This window comes from Patiria miniata, unplaced genomic scaffold, assembly GCF_015706575.1.
Source record: "Patiria miniata isolate m_02_andy unplaced genomic scaffold, ASM1570657v1 HiC_scaffold_3, whole genome shotgun sequence".
NCBI lineage: Eukaryota > Metazoa > Echinodermata > Asteroidea > Valvatida > Asterinidae > Patiria > Patiria miniata.
The window spans coordinates 33,124,082-33,149,069 of record NW_024037069.1 but is presented as its reverse complement, the minus strand read 5'-3'; the positions used below and the strand labels follow the sequence as shown (position 1 = coordinate 33,149,069).

General features: G+C 41.9%; 1 protein-coding gene across 1 annotated transcript; it reads right to left on the bottom strand.

Annotated features, from left to right (window-relative positions):
- Positions 1-5,878: 5,878 nt before the first annotated feature.
- Positions 5,879-22,948, bottom strand: LOC119736712 (receptor-type tyrosine-protein phosphatase T-like). Its single transcript, XM_038210725.1, has 27 exons — positions 22,785-22,948; positions 22,074-22,168; positions 21,456-21,587; positions 18,841-19,149; positions 18,127-18,405; positions 17,541-17,849; positions 17,039-17,335; positions 16,169-16,471; positions 15,509-15,790; positions 15,083-15,182; positions 14,524-14,576; positions 13,549-13,934; positions 12,973-13,060; positions 12,547-12,623; positions 12,382-12,418; positions 11,920-12,017; positions 11,226-11,342; positions 10,934-11,091; positions 10,245-10,380; positions 10,010-10,159; positions 9,433-9,532; positions 9,055-9,131; positions 8,685-8,816; positions 8,004-8,135; positions 7,509-7,663; positions 6,884-7,019; positions 5,879-6,347 (listed from the first exon to the last, which is right to left on the bottom strand). Exons 1-27 carry the CDS (start codon positions 22,946-22,948, stop codon positions 6,273-6,275), a joined length of 4,377 nt encoding a protein of 1,458 aa, XP_038066653.1. The 3' UTR covers positions 5,879-6,272.
- Positions 22,949-24,988: the final 2,040 nt, after the last annotated feature.

Here is a 24,988-nt window from a genome sequence, read left to right as displayed (position 1 = left end):
GTTACTGATGAGGGCCTCCGTGATAGAAGTGATAGCGTGCCCGGTTTGGTCTATGGGCGCAACGCCGCGGTTGATTATCGACTCCATGGGCACGTACGAGTTCCTTCACTAAGATCGCGCAAGGCATGATGGAAACCAACATGGCGCAGCTAGATCGTACCTATGGAAACGAGGTTGGGGTAAACCGAACTTTGTCGAGTTCACTCACTCATTCCCAATGGTACGGCGCCATCGTTCTTCATGCTTTGTCTACTCAAGCTGGTTACAGAGTAGGTTTCATCCAATTGAGTGCCAGGCACCAAATTTGGACTTGATTCTGACAATTTTTTTCTTCAATTTCGCAACCGTTTTATTTCTAAAAAGCTCAATTTGTAAAGTGCCGTTGTGCAACCAAGTATATGCAATCCATTAAGACCCTTGTGTAAAATCGACATTTCAGTACCTCTATCTTTTACTTTCATTGCAAGTTTGAGGCTGAAACGAGGTTTTGTAAAAAGACTCAGCACTGCTCCTCTGTTGGTGTTGATGACCACAGCCAACTAATTTTGTCCACAAAGTTTGTGAACTACACTACCGATTTCATTTTTTATTTATCATTCAAATTTGTAGTTCTAAACATGTCTTAAGTAAACTGTGTCAGTTCAGATCGTATTAATTTGTTCCTGTATAAACTTATTTTTGTTAAATTCTAAATGAATCAAAAATGGATAACTCAAAATTCATCAAGCAATCATTTTGGGTTTTTTTCACCTTCGTAACAATTTCAAACTGCTAGTAAAGAATTTTTTATTTTATTTATGTATTTTTTTTTTTTTTGGGGGGGGGGATGTTTTACAATATTTAAAAAACGACCTGATGCCAGAAGCGTCTGTTTTTGACAGACCACATCACTTTTTCCCATTCGATGAGGGGGGGGGGGCACAATCCGATGGAATGTCTTGTAATAGCTCGGGAACGCTTTTTGTGATCGTCATGAAATTGTGAGACTTTTTTAGCTTTTATTTCGGGTCAATATGGTACCGAAATAAATACTGCCCATGGTTGTCACGCCGACCAAATTAAATAAATAGGCTGCGTCAGATGTAGGCAAATTGTTGTTTTCCACGTATACTCCGTAAATTAAAGATATGGCTTTTCTGAAACCCAGACCTTTAAAATATGGTTATTCCACAATTGTAAACATGAAATGTCCGCTTCCTTTTAGCGAAACAACCACCTTTTCGCATGAAATGCTGTCTTTATTGAAACCGTTCCTTATTGAGAAAGACATGCAAATATCACGGAAGAAAACCGCACTATACGGAATCAAAATGCTGTATGTCATTAAATGGTTTTATTTTGATCTTGACAACAGATAGTTGTCAGCGACTGGGTCTTGAAGACGGCACCATTCCTGATGAGCGTATCCGAGCATCAAGTGATGGTGACTTTAATCCTGCCGCCATGGGACGACTGAATGGCCCGTCGTATTGGAGCCCATCATACTAGTAGGTTCCTGCTCCCATCAGTGCACTGCGCGGTTGAGTTGGGTTTTATTTTCAGACTGGATTTGCACCCTTTTGTTTCGCTTAATGCAGCCGGTCCCGAGCCCGATCCCTGACAAGCGCCGTTAAACTATCTCGGCCCTAGAGGGCGCTATCAACATGATTAGATTTAAAGACCCTGAGAATTTCAAAGTAACCCTTACGTGCGCTTGATATGCTCGGAATCTCATGGGTCCCACTGCTAAAGTTCCCAAGACTGAATTTGTTTCATCTTTCTGATTGTGCCGTCTACCATCACCGCCGCAGTTTGACGGTGTTTTGTATTTCAGAGACCGGCTGAATACGGGAACAAAAAAAAACTTCCGCCTTGGACCAAAACTACGCCGGGTTGAAAGACTGGCAAGCTTTTGCAACCGTGAATGGATCCTCACCAAACTTAGATAATTAAAGTAATGACGTTTTGCTAATTTCATATGCGTCGGTTTGTTATATTAAACTATACCGATTCAGTCCTGTTGGATATGATAAGCGTGTACATTTTTCAAATAGGGTCTACAGGTAGTAGCGACTGAATTCGATTATTATATCACGAAAGCAGACAATATTTGTAAAACACATAGTAATCGTGCGATATCGGCTCCTGTCCCTATCCATTCAGATTAGCGCATGCGTACTTGCATGTCACGTGGTTATCAATGTTTCATGTAATCACTAGGAAATCCAGTCTGCAACCTTTAATGTGCCCTTGGTTATCGATGACACTGATGAGTCTCTTTGGTTTATGTGCTCATGATAGCCCGCCCTGTTGGATGCCCTAGGTGTCCTACAAGCCCACACCTTCATCTGGCTACGAGTACATCAAGGAAAACAATGGTGATATCAAGTTAAGCCTAGCATTCGCGCATTATTTGTGTGTACTTTTAGAGAAAAAAAGTGTGCTCATTTTTTTTTACAGCGTTTCCTTCTATTTTGTTTTATTTTCAGTTGTTTGATTGCGGGGATATTGACTCTGCTTCTACCCCTCACACTAATTACTTCAACCAGTCAATCATGGCGTCTACTGTGCGCATTCACCCTACTCGCTACTCACATAAATGTGTGCTTCGGTTTGAGTTGATTCAATGTCCAATGGATTAATTCCTTGTGGATTGATATTCATTCTTGAAATATTTCCCGGTACACAGTTTTTTAGGGCAAGACAAAAAAGTGGAATAAGGGCACGTTAATGTTAGCTTATCCTTGTTTTTGAAGTAAATGTGAAAAATAAAAGCGATTCTCACTAGCGCCCTTGAACAAAGATATTGAAATAACCACCAACATAGGACTGGATAGCCCAGTTGGTAGAGCACTGGAGGTCGCAGGTTCAAGCCGTTCCAGACAGTTTCTTTGTTCAACTTTTTACTTATTTTTATATGCACTTCTATATAATCTATTTCAGTTACACTGACTTTTTTGAGGTTTTGGGTTTGAAAATGCTATAAAAATCAAGAAAAACAATCATTTTCCTGTAGTCTGGTTCCCTGACTCCATATAAGAAGAAACAGAGCAGTTTACATACATTGGGGAAATTGTAAGGTAGGTCAGGGAACCAGTCTAGCTGGCTTGTACCCGTTTATAGGTGTGTACTCGATTGCAAACAAGTGCGATGGTCAATTGGGGCAAGTATTTGAAAAAAGCCAGTTTTTTCCAACGCTGGTCGGCCGACCAGCGTTGGAAATTGATACAAAAATACCACTTTTCTTGAAAATGGCAGTATACCAGGTGCCATGATTTTACAGGATGCTTTACACTGTCATTTACTAACAGTCCAGCAAGGTATTTCAAAATGATTTGGTAGTTGTTTTTTTTTATGTTTGCAAATGTTGTATTTTCCCTTTAACATTACAAGTTTCTTTAACTTAGCTCTACAAACATGCAGTAGACATAATTACGTTGTTTGGTAGTTAAATTCGTCATCTATAAGGATTTTATATAATGTAGGATTTTAAAGCATTATTATGCTTCACATTACAAGCACTCTTGCAATCATGAACCACACATTACCTCAACAACTTTATCTTTAGCACACAAAACACGGTATCGTTGATATAAACTTAATTTACAAAGACAACTTTGTTGTTCCTTTGTATAAACTTAAATTACATATAGCGCTCTCAGTCCACCAAAAAAATAACAACCGGAGTCAACCTTTACGCTGCAGTACAATGACATTTTATTTTGGATTGTAAATCGAAATAGTAATTTGCTCAGTGTATTATTTGGATATTGTTGTGGATTAAAGTTCAAATGATGTACCAGTATAAAAAAAGACTTGAGGGAAAACAAATCCATTTTAAATTATAACCACTTTGCGGTTCATAATATAATTCGTTTACATACTTTTTAATTGGACTGTTACCTAACGAATGTGTTTCTGAGAATTTCAAAACATGCACTGAATAAACTAACATGAAAGTACTGTAAAGCACAAAAAGTACACTCCAATGTTTGACGGAAAACATGGTGAAATATGCCACTTTTGTAACCCAGCAAAGTACCTGTATTTCGTTTCTGGTCGCTAATTGTGTCAGCAACCATGCCGGTTTTACTTCAGCCATCCATTCATGCATTAACCCAATTTCCCCACATTATCATTCACCCCTGCCCGACTGTCGCATCCTGGAGGGCTTTCGTCTGCTGTTCTAACTTTGTGTTGCTTATATCGAGTTCATCCCGAACTATGCCAGTGTCTGACGGTAACCGCCATTCCCTCTTTGCGACCTCTAATTTATCTCAAACAACCAACATCAAGTACCACACTGCGGAGGTCGTTAGACTGGGTTTTTTTTTGTTAGCTTCAAGAACAAGCAGTTAATTTCTCAGGAAGCTTTGTTTCTAAAACTTACTTTAGACTCTGTCGTCAATAAAGCGATTAGTTTTGAGTGCTACCTCCAACCAATCCCATCAGTAAAAGCCTCGTGTATCATCAGAGTATCCTAGTGGTTTTTTTTACAACATTTTCATAAACAACAAAAGCTCAGACGCCGCTGAGTTGTCTCACTATGTTAATGCCCAGCACAGCCATCTCGCTAATTTCTGTGTCTACGATGGTTTGTCAACCCGTTCGCTAAGCTGCAGAAACAAAAGCTTTCTGGCTTTTACTTTGCAAACATGACTAAATACTAAACATGTGTAGAGTATTGATGGACATATGTAGCAACTGAACATTGATGTTCAGGAATTGGACACGTAATGTTTAGCTCTAGACATGTTTACAAAGTGCAGCAAAATTTTGTTTCATTTCTAAACACATTTTTTGGAGTGTGTCGTGGATTGATATAATAATTATTACTAAAATTGTACCATAACACAATATTTAAACCACATCTTGAGTATAGAGATATTACGAGACTTTGCTTAATGTGTCTGTATATCATGCTGAATATTAGCGTATAAGTGTCTCAATAAATCATTTAAGTAACTGAAAGCACTAATATCGATGTTGACTATTATACGTTCAATTTTTCGCATTCTACGACAAAAGCTTTGTTGTCTACAATAATGAGCAACAACATTTATCGATTGTAATTAAGTTTACATAATGGAATTGATTAGTACATCTTGATACCCATGGTGTCTGGGTAAACGTTCATGCATAAATTACCGCTTGTTTAATCAAGTATAAAAGTAATCAATTAATGATATCAATTGTGACTGCAGTTGTCACTTCATTTCTTGAATAATAATACGCGGGGAAATGAACGCAAAGATGAAGATACGACAGGTGGAGAAAACGAAAGCTGAGTTTAAGATATGTGAGGATAGTCCATTGCTTAACAGGGAGAATTCGCGCTAGATAATGTGAGCAAGACTAGCCAACCTGCATGGTCTCACAACAAAGTAAGGAAATTGTATTCAATTGATTTAGAATGGCTATTCACTGGTTGTCAAACATCTCGTCTACACAATGGACAGGATTTGGCCTATTACGGGGTAATCCTATACGGTAACACTGCCCGGCTCTCTATGCCAGTATACAACCAGTCTAGGTCACAATATGCCTAAGACGTAATGACGTCACGCTTTGTTTACATGTACGCTTTCCTATGTAGTAGACGGTCCCCACTTTATCTGGCGTCCCGACTTCGCTCCTATAGGAAAGTGCATAATGGAAACAAAGCCATAACGTCATTACGTCTCAGGTCTATCCGCTCCGTGCACAAGTACCCTATCAACAGCCAGAAAAGGAGAGTTGGGGTGATCTAGACTGGTTCCCGATCCATCCACTGCGTATTTTGAATGTCCCCAAAGTTATTGGAGGCGGAGATTAGTCTCGGAGACCATTGCAAGTTGAATTCGAATGTATTCGCGCGCCGACGACGCCTGACGCTCACGCGAAGACGCGGTTGCTATAGCTTTTGCACACTCAGGAAGTCGTGCGTACTTTGCGCACGAACCAGCACAGTACAGTACACGCACGCTGTGTCCCCCGTCCACGGAGCTCTCAAAAGAGGGAAAAACACGCCTTCTTTTGGTCGCGCACAGAGCCCATAATTGACAGTGTGTCAGTCAGTCAGACAGTCAGCGATATAGGAACAAAGAGGCTACTAGCCTAGCCTAGCCCCACGACGAACAGAAAATTGCCGAGCAGGAATTTGAAACTATAGATGTAATACTGACGTTAAAGCAGAGAAAACCTACCTTTCCAAAACTCCTCTTTGTCCTTACAAAAACGTTAAGTATCGGTTACAAACTAATGGACTTGCAAATCTGACATTTATGATGTCTAACAAGTTGTCCCAAACTGATTCATCGATAATTCTCATAGATTGAGCTGGAATCCAAGTAGGTTTGGATCACCTGATAGCACAGTTGGTACTGAGCCTGAAATTAAAAACATAATAAAGGTATGATTTGATTTAATTCCTGTTCACATTTAACTGGTGGTATTCTTCGCATCCAATCATGAATAACAGTGTTGCTTTAGTTTTAATAGCACAGTTGTTCTGGCTACCACGTTACATTTGGTCACCGTTTAAGCAACACTACATCTGGTTCGGACACAAACTAAGATTCAAATGGATCATAAGGGTGGGCAGGGGAGTTTCCAAAAAGCTGGCTTCGTTTCCAGCTTCGGATCCATCTCTTGCTACAGAATCAATAAAAATGTTTAAATGTTCACACCAAGCTTGCAAATACCGAATACTGGCATTCCGCTTATATGGAACTTAATTTTCCTGAAGCTTAAACTGCACCCACGTACCCTTTTAAGTCAGGGGACAAAATCTCATGAAACCGCAACGGTTTACAGGCCGAAGTTTCATAAAGTCCTTGATACCACATCGCAATATTGCGCTTAATAAAAAGGCTATGCATGATCCAAAGATTTAGTGATGCAGAAATAATGCTTTGAAACGTACCAAAGTGTTGACCATCCCAGCTCGGGTGATGCGGAGTTTCTTGGTGGCTTGGAAGACGTCTACAACTTTCTCCAGTGCGAGTTGGTCCAGGAGTGTGAGTAAGGCGCAAAAGGTTCCACTGCATTCGACGCCGTCACTGAGACAAAAATAACATGTTAGGTGAAGAAAATTAATTCTACTTTAAGTGTACCAATTTAAAGTGATAGAAATACAGGTTGTGTTATTGTATCTATGTTGGTCGTTCAGGTATATTAGTGCAACGGAAACACATACAATTATTTTGTGAATAGTGTAAATCGAGAACATTCAATCTGTCTTTTTCTGTTTATACTTAATCTTTTGTCAGTACCTCTCATAGGTTTAATACACGTTTTACTATCGAGGACTGTCCTCACTTGGGTTCATGGTCCTAAATCGGAAAAAAGAACTTTCCTTATGGATGTCCTCGATATAGACCGCACAGCTTATGAAAAAAACCTCAAGCGAGAAAGTTTAGTTCACACAATTTGGAGGGGAAAAGCTGTAAGATGTTTCAGAGATCCCATGGAATCAAATATGGACACTTGGATAAGGGAAGTGACATTGAAAGTACAACTGCGTTGCCACGGCCCTGTGGAGTACTTACATGCAGTGGACAGTGATGGGTCCATCAGGGTGGTCGGTCGACCACATCTTAACAGCCTCCAGCACCTTGAGGAGACTAGATGGGGATCTTGGAACCTCCTTCCCAGATGGCCATCCCAGGTATTGGATCTGACAGACAGTCTGGACCTCGTCATTCTATTAATCAAAATTATCGGTTGAAATACTGTTTGTTTTGACTACTAGATTCAGTATTTTATGGCCTCATAAAAATTAATATATATTTTCGCGAGCTTTGTTAAGTTTGTAAGAACAAAATACCACTAAACAATTCAAATTGAGGTACCAGACTGTCCCTTATAACGTAATCTGTCTTGAGTAAGCTACAACTTCGTACCACCATTCGAGCAAAGTTCCACGAGATATAGTACCCTGCCTGATTCGAAATTAAATGTTCGTAGCGCGCAAGCGCAAGGTTCGTCACGAGTCAACGACTGTACGATGAATTTTTCTTTTGTTTACTTTCTTATTGGCCTACCTTCCTAGCGGGATAGCAAACATCCAACTCCCGTATGATAATGTCCTCGTTGTGCCGGTCCTCACGGGTCAGTGTAACGGTCAGTGGCCCAATATCCAAACTGTCTTTTTCTGGCCAATACTGGACAACGCCCTGGAAAAGAACAACAACAGTCACCCAAAACAAATGGCTTACGGGACAATATTAAAGCGTATCTATCCCGTAAGTGCTTATCAAGGCTCTCTGAGTGATAATATTTTGGGAGGGTAATGACATTGTTGTGAAGCATTTCTAGAATTTCCCTACCTCAGCTGATAGCTCCGTGAGCCTACTTAATCTTGTGGTGGATTAACCTCTATCTTACGTAATAATGCCTTTATATACGGCCACGTCGACAGCGCCCATCCTGTTACTTCGTCATCCTTATATATTTAATTATTTGAAATGTGAGTTTAGTTTAGTCAATAAATAATTAGACCCGGACTCTGTCTCACAAGTTTCTTCATATATTTGTCTATCCTCTGATGATCCCGTTAAAAGAAAATAACATTCTGCAAGTATCAGTCGGTAATATACGCTGCGGAATAGCACACTCTTGTGTACTTCTTTAATCATTGTTCCTGTAAACTTTTTGCAAAACTTGTTCCTATTTCTTTATGTCAAGACCCAGCAACCACTGATACCAAATGAACTGTACTATACCGGGTCATTGCCCATGGAATTGAGCATGACAATACAAGATGATTTGTAGTCAAACACCATCCTCCAGATATCATCCCGTGTGTTAGGCAGCGGTGCCTGGGTAGCTAGGTAGGCATGCTTACTGTTATAACCCTGTTAAACGGTAAACAATATATATACGTATACAAACAGTAAACAAAAATTAGAAATCAAGCTTACACCAAACACGGACTTATATGTGCTAACAAATAAGACGTGACCTCATAGAGGAGTGCGTTAAAGTTTGATCTTTACGTTTTCGAGGAATTTAAAGGGGATCATTCTAGGGCATAACTATATGGATGTGGTATGGGTTAACGTTTTTGTATTTTTGCACGTTCGTGAGACTTACATCCAGGAATGTAGCATTGATGTAGTTGGTACTTCCTTCGTCACCTTTTGTCATCAGATACGGTCGGCTGCTGTCTTCTGTTGGACAATCAGTTCCGAAGGAAATGTTCAAATGCATGCTATAGCCTGTTCTTAAACGGTTAATGCTTATCCGAAACCAGTTTAGGAGAGAGGCATTATCAACAAATAATTGATTCAACTGATATGCAAAGGAGGCGGCAATGGTTGCTGTCTTGAGCCAGTACTAATACGTACACCAAATTGTAACTATGGACCACCACCAATGGACTATACCGATTCTCCAAAACAATGAAATAATATTGGAAGCAATTTCGCAAATATGTAACCATATATGTGCCTTTTTTGGATACTGACTTACTTGGAATGCAGTCTTTGAATCTGTTCTTGTCAACGTTGGCGGCGCTCCTCCCTCCCATACACTGCTCCTCGCTTGGTGTTGCAGTGAACGACTCCAGCATCTGTGGAATATTGCAACAACAAAAAAATGGGCAACCTATGGAATATATTCGGCAGGTCTCGATAAGCTTCTTCTGTCAGGAAAACTTTCTCAACAGGATCCTTTCGGTGAGTCGTTACTGGGTATTTTCTGTTGTTGAATCGGTAATGCAGGAAGAGTTCTAGTGTGTTTGCTTGTTTTTTTTTGTTTTTTCGGAAAAGAAAGTCGAGCCAAAAGAGTTTAGAAAAAGAAAGTACACTAAGGATGTTGGCTACGTGTCACATGAAAGCACGAGGGATGTTTAAATTTCCGGTGTGTGTTAAGGAATCGCATCGCGGACTCTGGTAGATGCAGGGCTCAAGGCCCCCCCCCCCAAAAAAAAAGAACCAACCACACTAACAAACAAATAATAATAAAAAATTATCTAAAATCGCGGATGCTAATGGTCAGCATTTTCCTTCCCCCCCCCCCAAAAAAAGAAAACGCTCATACGACTTGCCTGGAACTGCGCTTCGATGCCACTTGTCCCTGTCTTCTTGTCCCGTTTCTTGAGTTTAGCGTAGCTCTGATGGAAGCGATCAGCACTGATGGCCGTGTTCTCTGAGAGACTAGACTCCAACAGAGCATCGAAGATGAACTTGTATTGATCCTAGAAATACAAATAGTGCAATGTTGAGACATTGTTTTTGTAATATCACCTCTCTAGTTCCAAACTAGAAATACCCAGGACTTACTAGTGTTTGGACCATAAGGAAGCGCTGTTCCCTCATATCGTTTACAAACTTCAAGACATCGACTTTCCCCTCTGCCTCCGCCATCTCAAGCATGGAGTCCAAAGTGATGAAGGTTCCTGTACGGCCAACTCCAGCACTTAGGAAGAGAGTACGACAAAATAAGCCAATGAATCAAATCTGTTTTTTTCCACAAGTTGTTACCCCATCACATTAAAAGAAATGAGTTGGGCTTCAACTCAAACACAATCTGAGGGATCAAGACGTTCAACTTTACTTCGTGGAAATTGATGTCTATCCGATGCTTCGCAAAAAGCTCAGGATGGAATGGAAGGGGCACGATGCCTTTTGTTTAATCAATGCGTATTTATATTTGGCTGGTATCTAAGTTTGATTTACAGGGTCTGTTATATGTTCGTTTTTGTTAATCACGTCACCTTGATGGAGATTTAAAAACATTGGCAGTTTGCCATGGTGGGGTCACCAATAATGGTATTGCCGTTTCACAAGACATTTCTCTAGTGAGTTGAAATAAACTAGTGGAAAGTAAACGTTTTCGGCAGAAGAACTTTCCGTCGTCTTATATTTAGCACCGACCCCGATAGATCAGACAAATGAACGTGCTCTAAGGCAGATGCTTGATATCCATGTAAACATGCAATAACATTTCAAAAACATTCACGTAATGATACCTGCAGTGGACAACGATGGGTCCGTGTTGTGAAGTGTCTGTTGCTCGGACCCTTCTGACAAACTGAAGTAACGGAGATGACTCTGGTGGTTTCATGTCTGGCCAGGTGGTGTAGTGGAACTGGGTTAACTCACGGTATTCACCTTCAGGCTCACTGTTCTGTAAAACCAGACAATAAATACAATGAACATTTGGTCAGGTAGTTGTGTTTTTTTTTTCGTCAGCGGTGGCATGTTTCGATTTTTAAATCATTAAACGGGAAGAGACTGAAAAGTTTCACACTTAAGACTTACCTTCGTCACGTGGAAAGTCCTCACAATGAAATTAGAGTGTTTTGTTTCGTCCACTTTCCGGACAAACAGTTCTCCATAGTCTGCATTACCTTCGGGCCAGTATTGCTCGCATTTCCCCTAAAAACAACAGAAAGACCAAAAGGTGCCACTTGGTTATGGAATTTTCAGATTGTGTGTGTCTCGTCCATGATACTTTTCCGTGATTATTTCATCTTTTGTTTATCTTTGCCTTTTCATTTGTTTGCTTTGCTTATATGGGATTGCAAAATCGGAAGATAATAGCGCGCCCCCTACAATAATCTCGAAGACCTATTACTGAATGGAAACTTCGCAGTGGCGCACCCAGGATTTGGCTGGGGGAGGGGGGGGGCTCCCATTTTTTGCTAATTTCTTTAGAAGTTTGAATTTTTTTCAAAACATGTTGCCCAAATTTGCTGGGTTTTTTTTTGGGGGGGGGGGGGGGAGACTATTTTGACATTGGTGGATCCATTTACACCCCTTTTATACTATTCGCAAATAGGCCACCAAATATAAAAAAAAAATAATTGACTCAGAAAAAAAATCAACCTCTCGGATGGGGGGCTCAAGCTCCCAGAGGCTTGGGAGTGACACTTAAACTGCGTGAAAGAGGTTCAGTTCTGTGTCTTGGTTAGGAAAGAACTCAAGCGAATTGAATTCAACTCATTCGAATTACCTTGCCATGTTCGATCAGGTTCGTCAGCATGACGATTTTTCCCACGCGTTCCTGCCACACCATGCGCCACATATCGTCCACTGAGGCCTCAGTGGGACCTTTATTAGGTAGAGAGATATTTTTTTGTTAAATGTTATACTCAGATAAGGAAAACCTTCTGGCGTGTATCTTTCCACTGGTTAAAAGTGTTAAAACTATGAAAATACTGTGATAATAGATGGCAAGTTTTAGATGCGATTTGAGCCGATGATGGATGCACTTTTCTTTGCTACTCCTCCTTTCAATTTATTTATATCGGACGGAAAGGTGCTGAAAACATAAAAGTAAAATTTACATCTTATTTCTGAAGTCCCCCATTTTACGTTTCAATGCAACAGGTCGTCGGAATGCATCTATTGAACATTTCTTTGTTACATCTAAAATCTACTTGAAGAACTTTATTTTATTTCACTGAATACTTACCCTGACAGGCAATGTACTTGGACTTATGCTTGTAGCCCTATAAGAGTGGGGAAAATAGTTGTATTATACATCTATACGTATATATTTGATAATGTGAAATATTGTGACAAAAACGTAACTATTCAACATGCATATGTTAACTTTAAAAATGAAATGAAGACTTACATTGATGTAGGAGGCATTGATGTAGTCTGATTGTGGGTCATCTTCCAGACACTCCAAGACCACGCGAGAATGGTCATCTATCGAGACAAAGTATCGCCCAAAAAAATTGGCATGTGAACATTTGAACTATATTTTTAATTACTTAAAGCAGTGTATGACCTATTAGGATGAAATTTTGCGGGATCTTCATTCAGAGATATTTTGAAAGACGGGTACCTATCTAACTTTATTTGAAAGATTTTGACACCGTTTCTACGTTGGACATTACTACAAATGTTAAAGTGAAGCAGTTGTTTTTACAAGTAGACCTAAGTGGTAACCCCTGTTGCATGCGTTAGACGTTTACCCGTCGAAGTTGCTGAGGCTTTGTTATACGCTAAATGAGTCATACATAATGGGCGCTGAATCTCCTGAAAGAACACTCACATGCCAAGATGTTTTTGTATCTATTCTTCCTGGTGTTGTGGTCCTGTTTGGCGACGCACCAAGAGTGCATCTGCTCACCTGGAATCGACTGCAAGAAAAAGGAATATAATAATCGCATTACAATAAACGCAAAAACCGAATGTCGCAAGGTTTGGGTCCTGAAATCTATCAATAGTCATCCTCTTTTTTCTCATTCCTTTTCAAGCTAAACCATTCTGTTCATTTGCATATTTTACTGAATTTGAATGAAACTGAAACTTTAATGAAGGAAATGACAAAGAACTTTGACAATGAGGGCACTTGAGCACACTTGAGCATCACTGCTGGGCGACATGAGCTCCTATATCTGTAGCGGAAATAGGCATTTTACAAGTCTTCTTCATCATCGTCATTATTTATCAGGTGCATTGTTCTCAACTGATTGCGTACACTTCAAGCGCAATACGCTCGCGCGATCTACGCGTGTAGCACTGGCTCTCGGGAGAAGGCTACACAGCCCCGACTACTGTTCTAGCAATCACATTCGTCTGACCAAATTTAAATTAGATCTTTATACGAGTAAGTCATTCGACTGGCCTCATAGTCTTGTTGGAATCCGATGACCTTTCCAGCTGTTCTACTCTTGATGTATTCAGCCAGTTGAGCCATGGCAACTGGGCCGGCTTGGGAGAAACTCGGGGATGCCTTTGCCGAAGCCTTCAGCTTGGGCTTGGTGGAAGGATTGACGTACGGTTTGGGCTTCACGGGAGCCTTGGTGGATGTGGATGGACCAGATGCTGATGCTGAATCAGTGGATGTTGGGGATGGCCCCGCTTTGGGTGAGACAGCAATAGCTAGTTGTTCAGTAGACTTTGGTGGATTAGTGGATGACGTCACTGGTTCATCAGTGGATAGGCCTTCTGCAGCTGATGTATCAACGGATGGCTTGTAACCAGACGTAGTTGGCAGATTCTCAAGTTCAACTGAAACTATGAATGCCAGTTTTAATGATGAGTTTCGTGTTTCCACCAAAATTATTCCAATGATTTTATCGCCACATTGAAACATATATTTACCATGTTCTGTATATAACTGTCAGTCAGCACAGTGTCAAATAAGTAGACCGTGCTGTGGTATCAATGTCTATGAATAAAAGAAGACACGTAGGCCTATACGCGGTTATCGGTCACTCTGTGACCTGTGACGTCACTAAGTACATAAGTATGGAGCGCATGATACAATATTACATGTGTCACCTGTGACGCCGTGGCTGTTACAAGGCAGGCACAACGATCATCCGAGAGTCTTTCTTGTGTTATTATTTGTAATTTGGCTATACGTGTTTATCTTTAGTAAAACAATTGACCAGATGTATTGTCAGTTTTGTGAACAGCTGTACCACAACTTTCCATGTTTGCTTGTTTCGTCTACAGATGAAATGTACGCAACAAGAACTCAGTTATGTGCGCTGGGGATCCTTTTTTACTATTTACTTGTATAATTATGTTTATAAGTAGTTGAAACCCGTACCTTTACCCTGCTGGTCTCCGTTTACATAAATAGCCTGGACACCATCGTCAGTGTCGCCCGAATTCAGTGCCTTGCTCCTTTGCCGCCGTCGTTTCCTGTGACAGCGAGACAAAAAAACATTTTTTAACAAACTGTTTTAAGAGACCATCTTTGCTTAATTAATACATTTATTTTGATTGTTATTCTGGAAGTGGAACCTAACATTCTTCAAAAAGTGCAACGGCCCTGTGGCTTGAAAGCCTGAAGAAACCAAGGGGGAAAGCAACGAAGAAATGTTCAAGTTACAGGTCGAAGGAAAACACGAAATGATTCTTGGGAAGAACATTCCTGTATTTAGCTTCAATGAAGAAATTATGGTATATTTTCACAAATGCGTTCCCCTTCATCGACGTTAGTTCGTAATCATTAAATACAAAATACATGTACACATATTTTCCTACGCTGGCAATATGAACCGCACAAAGGCAACTTGGGTTGGACCCGAACCCACGATCTCCAGGCCCGGTCACTAGTGCAGACATCTTACCACTCGGCCGCCGGCCCCGCAGAGTTTGCCGGTGTAGGAATGCTGGTAACCTTCGATAACTTTCAGGTAACTTACTTGATGATGACAGCTATCAGGAGAGCAAGAGCCACAGCGACCAAGACGAAGATGACTACGCCCGAAACTGAGCCACTCCCAGGAGAAGTTTCCGAATCATCTGAAAAACAGACAAAATAAAACTAATTAGACTATTATTTACAAATTTTCCACGCTGGACTTATGAATCAATTAGCTCATTGGATTAAGTTAGGTAATAAATGCATAAAGATTATCAATTTCGTATCATTACCTCATGACCATTGTTTCAGCACCTTCTTGTGATTCTTATTTTTTTCATAAATACCTAAGACAGTTTACCCATTCCTATTGGTCGAGAGCCCGTCACGTGGCCGGTCTTAAACGGATGATAAAGATATGGCTAGCTGGTCTTAAACACTTTTCAAAGTTATTGAACGCTGTGAAGTTTGAGTACATTTCATTTACCAGTGGGAATGTCAAATCCAACTTCCTTCCAGGGTCCCGATCCTGCACGCGTGAACGCACACAGCCTGAAGAAGTAGGAAGCCCCCTGTGACAGACCATCAACCTCTACAGACTCTGCTATGGTGTCTTCTGTTTGTATCATGGACCCAGATGCGTCACGTAGCTCGTACGTGTAGCCTGTGATGTTACCGCCTCGTTTGCCGCAGGGAATCGGATGCCATGACACTCGAACGCCCGAACTGGACGGGACGATTTTGTCAAGTTCCGGAGCAGCCATTGGCTCTGCAATAACGTGGATTTAAATAATGTTTCACGTGGTGTACTATTGGGTAATATTTCTTGCATTACATTAGAAAAGGTCAATACATCTTCAACAGGTTTATACTCTTCAGCTTATATTTCCCTTTGTCCGACATCAGATATGTAGGCTTCTTGCTACCCTTGGATAAGTACCTGCATTTGTACAAAAGTCCAGATTTAGACAGGAAGCTGGGAGGAGTCCAAAGCTCTTGTCTGCATCTCATATATGCCACCGGCAATTACAAAGACTAAGAATGCTTACAGTAGTCTAAGCCGCAGGTCTTTCTGGAGCCCCGCTTGAGACACGGCCGTAAATTCAGGAGGGGTATTACGCGCCCTCTTGCGTTTAAGTGCCCTTACCTCCCTCGTTAGTCGTAACTGTCCTCTTCTTCTTGTATTTTTCGCCAGCATTATTTGCGGGTACAACTTGCACACTGTACGTAGAGTAAGCATGCATTGACGTGATGTCAATATCATTGCCATTCACAACTGCTGTATTTGTCAGGGCAGGATCGGTCTTTGATTGGCACTGCTCCAAGTTGAGAAGTTGGTAACTAACGCGGTACGAGGTCACAGGGCAAGGGTTGTCCTCGTTCCCAGTAGTTGTCCAAGAAGCCTGGATTTCGTTGACTGAGGGTTCCAGGTTAAGGGCTCTGATTTCATCTGGAAGAAATGAAAGTCAAATCCCATCATTGCAATTAACTTTATAAAGGAATTTTTGGCAAACTTACAAAGAATTCCAAGCATTTACTTTTACTTGTTTTTATTATCACCAACTTGTTTAAGCACAACTGGTTGTCTACCGATGACTTTTCTGGGTCTGATAAGAAACGATGTTTTTTTATACTCACACTTGGAACATTGCCAATAAATCATTATATACATCAGTGTGTTGAAGTTGAGATCATCACAAGTCCATCGTCGTCAATCACACGTCCCTTCACAAGTTCAATTAGTCACAAGAGACTAATAATAAAAACTGTGTGGCTTGACAGGAGACTGGATGATTTGTGATTCCGACACTGATGGATAAAGTTTTTTTCTTTATCTTCCTCTTCTAGAAGACCCATTTTCGGTTCAATTATACCAATTGAGCAACGGTATATCCAGTGTTTGTCTTCGTCTTTCCTTTTTTTTCTAGTGTTGAAGAGAAACAATAGTACGTACACCTGACTCATCAATTAATGGATTTATGGGGGAAATGACCTTAAAATTGATTTAATCACTGACCTAACACGACTGTGTCTTGCTCTGTCCAGTTTGTCCACGGACCTGCTCCAATGCGAGTATATGCTCGAACTCTGATTGAGTAGGTGGTACACGGTGATAAATCATGAAAGGTAAACGACAACTGTGAGATATTTCTCTTCTCAGGAGGTCTGTTCTCCTGTTGTGATCCTGGCGTTTTGAATCTGTACTCGTAGTGAGTGATATTGCCACGTCTACTGCCACAAGGGATGGGATCCCAGGAGAACGTGACGCTGTCATTGGTTGCTGTACTTCGGATAACCGGTGCTGCAGTTGGTGCTACAGATTTAGGGAAAAAGTAACTATAGTGTATTTACTTCGTGATATGTTGTTTGTGTGACACCTCAGTTTTAGAAAGACCGACAAAAACCAACCCATCTAAATTTGAGATCAAATCCCAAACAACAAAACGTATTGGTTGTATTTACTACAATACATAAATGTTGAGAAATTTGAGACCTCGCGTCTACTTTAAACTACTTACTGATTTCGTTTGTATCTATATATTCGAAATTTTCTTCACCATCTCCAGCTATATTGATCGGCGCAACGTTTACTCTGTACTGTGAGTAATACGCAGGTAGGTGGAGAGTAACGTGAGTAGTGTTGACCGTTCCTACATTTGTTCTGATTGGTGGATTCTGCTGCACGCATTGGTCTACCTCGATGAGTTCATAGGTTACAATGTACGATGTCGCAGGGCAGGGTCCTTCGGAGGAGGCCCAACGAACGTCGAATTCGTTTCGTTCACGGGATATGACCTTGAGGGAATTATCTGGCACAGCATCTGGTACTGTATGGAATAAAAGCATCCGAATGATAATCTCACATGTTATTAATCAAGGGGGAAAAAGTACTCTGCAAAATAGTTTCACAAGTGCATCCATTACAAATTATTTCAGGACAATATGCAGTAAGGATGATTTGTTGTAAGAATTGTTTGCGGGCACAGCATCCGAAATGAACCAAAACAAACCGAAATTCTAAGAACAATCAGAGGTGTTTTGGTCATCACATTGGTGTACCCCTTTTGATACCTACGGACAAACACAAGGAGCAAGTATGCTTACCATCAGTGGCCGTTCGTTGGTGTACAGTTAACCATGGTCCAGACCCTTCATTGGTGTACACCCTAACACGTAGAGTGTAATTTGTACAGGGTTTTAAACCGGTGTGTGTCATTAGTGTGGCTGAACTATTCAGCCTGTTTGTTACCCTTAATCTCATCAAACGTGTTTCATAGCCGATAATGTTGCCGCCTTTCTTCCCACAGGGTATCGGTTTCCATGTCCACGTGATACTCTCGGTCGTTGCTGAACTGCTGTTGAATTCGGGTTGGACCTGTGGAACTGCGGTAAATGAATGATGTATCAATGGATGATTTGCCATATCGTTTAGCTGGCTCTGTTCGGTTTCAGAATAACAGTTTTTAAGAAGTGGAGTTATTTTCATTTTCTTGGTAAGTTGTTTGTACTTAAGGGAGAGAGCGCAGATGGTTTGCAAACAAACTCAAGGATTTTTCTTTTATGCAAATAATGGTATTAAACAGATGGAACGTACCATCCGTCTGCATATGATTTCGATGTCCTATGTCGTACTTAAAATTCGTATTATTTTTTATTTGCGGTTTTCGAAAAATTAGGAGCAACACTTTGTGTTTTATTTCTTGTAGTAAACTGTAATCACAAAAGGGAATATCCGAGAGTGTATTTCAGATCACATGAAACAAGCACAATTGAGTGCATGGCAAAAGGACGACACACAAAATGTAGAAATATACTTACAGGTTTCCCCAGTAGTTACTTGAAGGAACGATGTTGTACCGTTGCCGGCTTCATTTCGCGGGGTGAAAGAAACGATGTAAGTCGAGTACGCCTTTAGTCCATGCAGAGTGATGCTGGTGTCATTGGTATTCACTAATCCGCCATGTTGATGAACATCTAGACACTGCTCCAGGTTGATGACGTCAAAGTTCACCAGGTAGTCGGATGCAGGGCAAGGGTACCTTTGGCTGGTTCCCGGTGCATCCCACGTCAGATGGAGGGTATTGTGACTGGTTCCATTCACGATTAGTCCATCTATGGTATCAGGTACTAATGACAAGAATATTTTTATAGTTTTTTACAGAAAAAAAGGACGTTAGCTAAGTAGACCAATTTATTTTTTTCCGCGGAAAAATTAACATTTTTCGAAACATCGATACCCCCAAAAAAGTTAATTACCATATACTGTAGGTCTTTCAAGTGTTACCGATATAGCACATAACATGTTTGAATAGGCCTAAATTAATGCACGTAAGAAATCGTGCAATGAATGTGTTGGCACTTTTATGCAAAACGCGACATTAGCATACAGTTGAAAAGTGGGTTAAAAGCAAAACATGCTATCTATAAAACACTGCACTTTCAGAACATATCTCATATTAACAATTTCAGACCATGTTACAAATGTATACCTGTGAGATCAAATAAAAAGCTCTGAGTGTAGCTGAATGGTCCGATGTCTTTGGTGGTTTCAGCAGCTACCGCAAATTCATGCCATTTACCGCATAATGACTGGTGTACCGATACAGAGTTGCCTTCAGTCCGTTTTGCCTCGGCTTCATGTTCACTGTCGACTGCCCCGGCTTCAAGTTCACTCTCAACTGCCCCAAACTTGTATACGTAATTCACAATCGTGATGCCGTTGGAACAATTCACAGGCTGCCAAGTGAACGTCCTTGTCGATTTATTATGAAATGAACTGAAGCTTGCGGTAATCAGGGGCGCGGAGAACTGTATATTAGGGTCTGAAGTGAGATAATTATTTTTTGTTAACGTATGAAGGTAAAACCAAAGACCAAGCTCTGACATTCAGCTAGCGAAATGAATTCAGTATGCTTAACAATAAATCCATTTCACCCAGTGTACTTGACCTTCCTCGGCGGCATTATAAGGCATCATGAAATAAAGTATTTGTAATAACGTTTTAAGACGGTTCAGACGTCGTTTGCCCCCCCCCCCAAAAAAAAAGGGAAGAAGAAGAAGCTGGATTCGCCACTGATTTCACCGAGATTTGGGACAATAATTACCAACGTCAAGCGAGTAAGTGACAGTAATTCACAGTAGACTTTTTTATTTGGGAACCTATGCAAAGCTAGTCTGGTTCCAAGACACCTGTTTGTATAGTATGGCGATTCCTGGGCTACGTAAGCAACAATATGACGTGACCATGGAGGTGGCATTTCACCCGATCGTTTTAGAGACGTCAGGGGATAATCAGATCAACGAACCACATCTCTAGCCACAGCGGAGTGTATCAAAGTGAGGTTCTAAGACCCTTCAGTGTTATTTCAGACTTGGGATAGGGCAAGGAACCAGTCTGGGAATGAGAGTATCTTTGCTAAATGCAGCACGCTGTTATCACTTAGATAAAGCAATACGTTGCGTAAATCATTGCATACAACAGAGGTTATGTCCATAGTAGTAAAGGCGATGTTTCGCGTTGCCAAATTAGATATTAGGGTATGCAGAGCAAACGTCAAAAATGCTATTATGCATGCGCAGTTACCTGATATGGTTAATTGTGTCGTGTAGGAGTTGGTCAGTGTAAGTAAATGAAATGGTAAACGTTTCAAACATAGAATAGACAACATATAACACATATTTATGATTGACAAGGCTTTTACCTAGGAACTCTGTGCAAGTTGTGTCGCACGATGCCTTTTTTCCATTGAATGGGAGACATTTTTCTGTAATCAGAAGAAAAAAAAACTTTGCCATAGAAAATTGAAGGATCAGAATCCTGCTTTTTCTACAGCACCTAAGTCCACAGGTTTTGTCTTTTGATTGGCTTAAAGCATGTCACATGGCAATCGCCATCGTTATCATTCTGCCAGACACGGCCAAGACGACAATCCAAAGGGAGCTACGCTCTGCAAAAAAATACAACATGCGTTGCAATCAGTGTAATAACAAGAGATCTGTGTTTACCTGGATATCAGTGGAATGAATAGACTGAATAAGCCCATAAGAAATGCACAATGCTCCATGGATCATCCCAGGTGACTTGTTTTACCACACCATTTAAAGCAGTTCATATGTTTTCACTAGTTCATTTCAGAACCTAATTAAAAGATGAATTAACACCACCATACAATGCAATATGACTTTTGCAGAACTTGTCGTTAACCTGCATCAGTTCATAGATTACCTTGGCAGTTGATTCCTGTGAATCATGGCGCGCAGTCTCCAGGACCCTTGCCCGTAGTTCCGTCGCACGCATCCCCGTCCGTACAGTGACACAGGCGACATTCTTGTCCATATATGTCAGTGTCACAAATTGATGAAACAAAACGCCCGTATTAACATTCTGATACACGTGTCTGGCCTTGTGCCAAGATATCATAATTAGTAAATACCTTGGCAGTTGATGCTTGTGAATCCTGATGCGCAGTCTCCGAAACACTCGCCCGTAGTTCTGTTACATGCGACCCCCTCCATGCAGCGACATGTCTGTGCACAGTCTGCTCCGTAGAAACCATCATCACATACTTCAACAAGGAAATATCGGCTTAAAGACAATGGTAATAAATATCTCCCACAAAATTCCACACCAATGAAAAACTTCAAAAATGTCAACACAAAATCACAAGTAACCCAAAACCTATAATATTGTTACGAACCCAGAATGCTTGATTATGGAAATCTAGCGCCCTCTGGATTCACTCTGTCCATGAAGTACACAATCTTATTGTTGTCTTTTGCTGTTCATTTATTTTACCTACTTATCGTAAATTGCCAACTTGCACTTTTATTCCCAGGGTCTCTTACCAAGCACAGCGCATGATGCAATACCACGCGCGCTACTGTATGCATTATTCATGTAGCGATGTACATGTGCGCGACTGACCACACCTCCCTTCGCCCCAGCGAGCTAAGTTCCTTTCCCCATAGCATGTGTGCTTTGGCGATCTCCGAGAGACTGCCCAGCGGCACGGAGCATTTCTCTCCCCCGTGCGTTACCCATGAACACTAACTGGAGCTCTCGGTCCAGTTTTCCAGTCCCGTACTTAGCTCGAGGGAATGGAATGTTACCCTTGCGTGGTCGCGTAGCTGGGCGTGGTAAGACATCCTGCGGTGTCAATAACCTGTGACACAGTAACCATTTAGCTTGTCACTCACTCCATCAAGGTTGCTCAAGATGTTGTGTAAACACTTTTGCACTCTGATCTAACTATTTGCACACATCTCTCTCTGTATTTGCACACTTCTCTCTCCATGTTTTCCCTTATGTAAATGCACACGTTTCTAGTCTCTTGCACTAGGCACTCTTAGTAAGCCGTGTGACTAGTCATGTGACCCTTAGACATGGAAGATTACTATTGGTTAATTCCTAAATCAGTGCTCATGCATTATTTAATCCCGAAACTTCTACTGCCTATAAATACCGGAGGTTTTCCTCACTTTCGGCAGTGCGGCGAACCACGAAACCAATGTAGTGCGAACGAACCCTAAACCCAAAGTTGTGCGGCGAACTTATATGTTGTGCGGTAAATCGTATGATGTGCGGCGAACCCGACTCTGACGGACCGATTGTTGTGCGACTCTTGTCACTATGAAGTATCGGCCTCCCTTAGTGGTTGAGGCGCGGTGAAGTAATAGTGCAATCACTAGTACTAGTGTTATTATGAAGCATCCTTCTCCTAGATCCCTCGAGGAGTGTGTAGAAGCTGGTGAAATAGTAATACACTAGTCCCAATGGTGCTGTGCGGTTTCGAATGGCCATTGGACTGCTAGTCTTAGCTTGAACATGTTGTGCGGTTGTCTGGTGTTCTAGCCCAGCCAGAGCTAGTTCATCCCCGTCACCACAGCGGACGGCTCCCGCTGTGGCCAGCCGGCTCCCCGTAGCCATTCTCCCGTAGTTCAGCTATGCTAGCCCGGTCTTGTCATAAACACTATCCTTGGTGCATAGTGCCTCAATTGACCTTGGATACCCGATACGCCACATGCACACTTTGGTTCGAACTGTAGTGCGGCCTGGTACACTTGCTGGCCCCGTCCAGTTGCCGTTGCCTCCCCGGTCACCGTAGCGGACCGCTCCCGCTTCGGTCTGACCGTCGATAACCCGTACCGTGCCGGTGCCCACTCAGTTCGTATTGGTTGACATGGTTTTGCCATAGTACATAGTACATGTATAGACTTTGTAGACGCCAACCTGTTATCTCTATAACGCTACCAAAGACTACCAAAAGGAGAAACCCTATAGGTTGATGAAATCTAACAAAGTTATGTAAAGTGATGAGATGAATAAATCAGTGTATTGACATGTGTGACTGTCACCCCAAAGCTCTGTTTCCCTCCAACTTATTGAATTATTGTTGACTCTAATAATTGTTTCATGAACTGCTATTAGCGAACGCAACACTGGTGGCAGCGGTGGGCTACAGACTTATACACACCGCCGATTTATGGAAAATCGTCTATCTGATTTTTTTTCAAACCTTGAACACTGAACTCTAAGTTACACCTTTAGTAACTTCGACTTAGCCAGCCATTACAGCTCGACCGAGGTTATACACGTTATCTTCGTGGTGCCATACCCCTGTATACACCATGCCAAAAAAATATCGTAAGTCGCGTAGGCTTAATGCCTCTGCAGAAGCAGATGACCTTGAGCTGTCATTCGGCTCATTATCATTGCGGCCTGATGAAGCAGACCAGCTGGACACTCTGAAACGAGAACTTAAGGAGGCAGAAAAGCGTGCTGTTCAGGCAGAGCAACGGGCAGCGTCACTGCTTAAGGCAAGCACGCCCTCTATGCCATCGCCAGGAACACCTCAGTCGTCATCCGGCGAGTCACCGGGGATTGCTGATGATTCCCCTGTGCATCTTACCCCAGAGTCCACTAGTTCCCCCCAGTACAAATAATCTGGCAGACAAACTTCTTGTGCCGTCACCTTCCCAAGTGCCCCAATCGTCAAAACAACGCAAATGTTTAATGTGCCTCTTCCTAGGCAGGGAGAATTCAATGGGACCGGGGCATGGGAGGGGTTCATCCGTCCATTCATGGGTCTAGCAGGGGCCTGTGGGTGGTCAGCCGAGGAAAAGAAATTCCGACTGATAAGCAGTCTAAAGGGCAAGGCTGCCGAGTTTGTTTTTCAACAACTCGATCCCTCAACCCAACAAAACTTTGACAAACTTGTATCGGCACTAGAGAGCCGTTTTGCTGAGCGGCGCACTCAAAATACCTGGCTTGCTCTACTGGAGAGCAAGAAACTTGCCCCCAAAGACAGTCTAACCGAATATGTGGCGGACATTCGCCGCCTAGTTATGCGGGGGTACCCCACAGCCGATACCAACACAAGAGAAAGTATAGCCCTGAGACATTTCCTGAAGGGATTGCCCGATCAGCAGACCATTGTTGCCATCGGCATGACCAACCCCAAAACACTAGAAGAAGCCCGGACAGCTGTAGAAAATTTCATGAGTCTTCGCGAGAACATGAGTCCAGGAAAAAAAACCCTCCGCGTCCATGCTGTCCAACCCGCCGAAACTGCACCAACGCCTAACACTGTGAAGCAGGAGGCATACGTCACACAGACGCAGATGAAGCAGTTTTCGGACAATCTCGATCGCCGCTTGACCGGCATAGTCAAGCTCATCAAGGGGAATGGATCAGCCGGCAAACCAAAAACTGCCAAACCCGCCGACAACAACAATAGCAAGGGCAAGTCAGATGTCACTTGCTATAAATGTGGTGAACTGGGCCACTTCGCTAACAAGTGTCTCAATCCAGCGGCTAAGGACACCGTCGTCATTCAACCGACGGCGGGAAACTAACTAGGACCGTGCCGTCCGGCCTGGCAACGGTCCAACCCCCCGAACACATTATCAGAATGGCCAGACAGCCATTCCAAGGCATTTCTGCATTTTTGCAGGTGCAAATCAATGG

Bases quoted from the DNA above. Each gene is read 5' to 3' on its own strand.
- LOC119736712 (XM_038210725.1), bottom strand. From the start codon at position 22,948: ATGGCTACGGGGAGCCGGCTGGCCACAGCGGGAGCCGTCCGCTGTGGT. The intron at 17,850-18,126 runs GTAAGCATACTT...TATTCCATACAG, and splicing joins CCAACGAACGGCCACTGATG to TACCAGATGCTGTGCCAGAT. The intron at 10,160-10,244 runs GTAAGTCCTGGG...TTGTATTTCTAG, and splicing joins TCCTTATGGTCCAAACACTA to GATCAATACAAGTTCATCTT.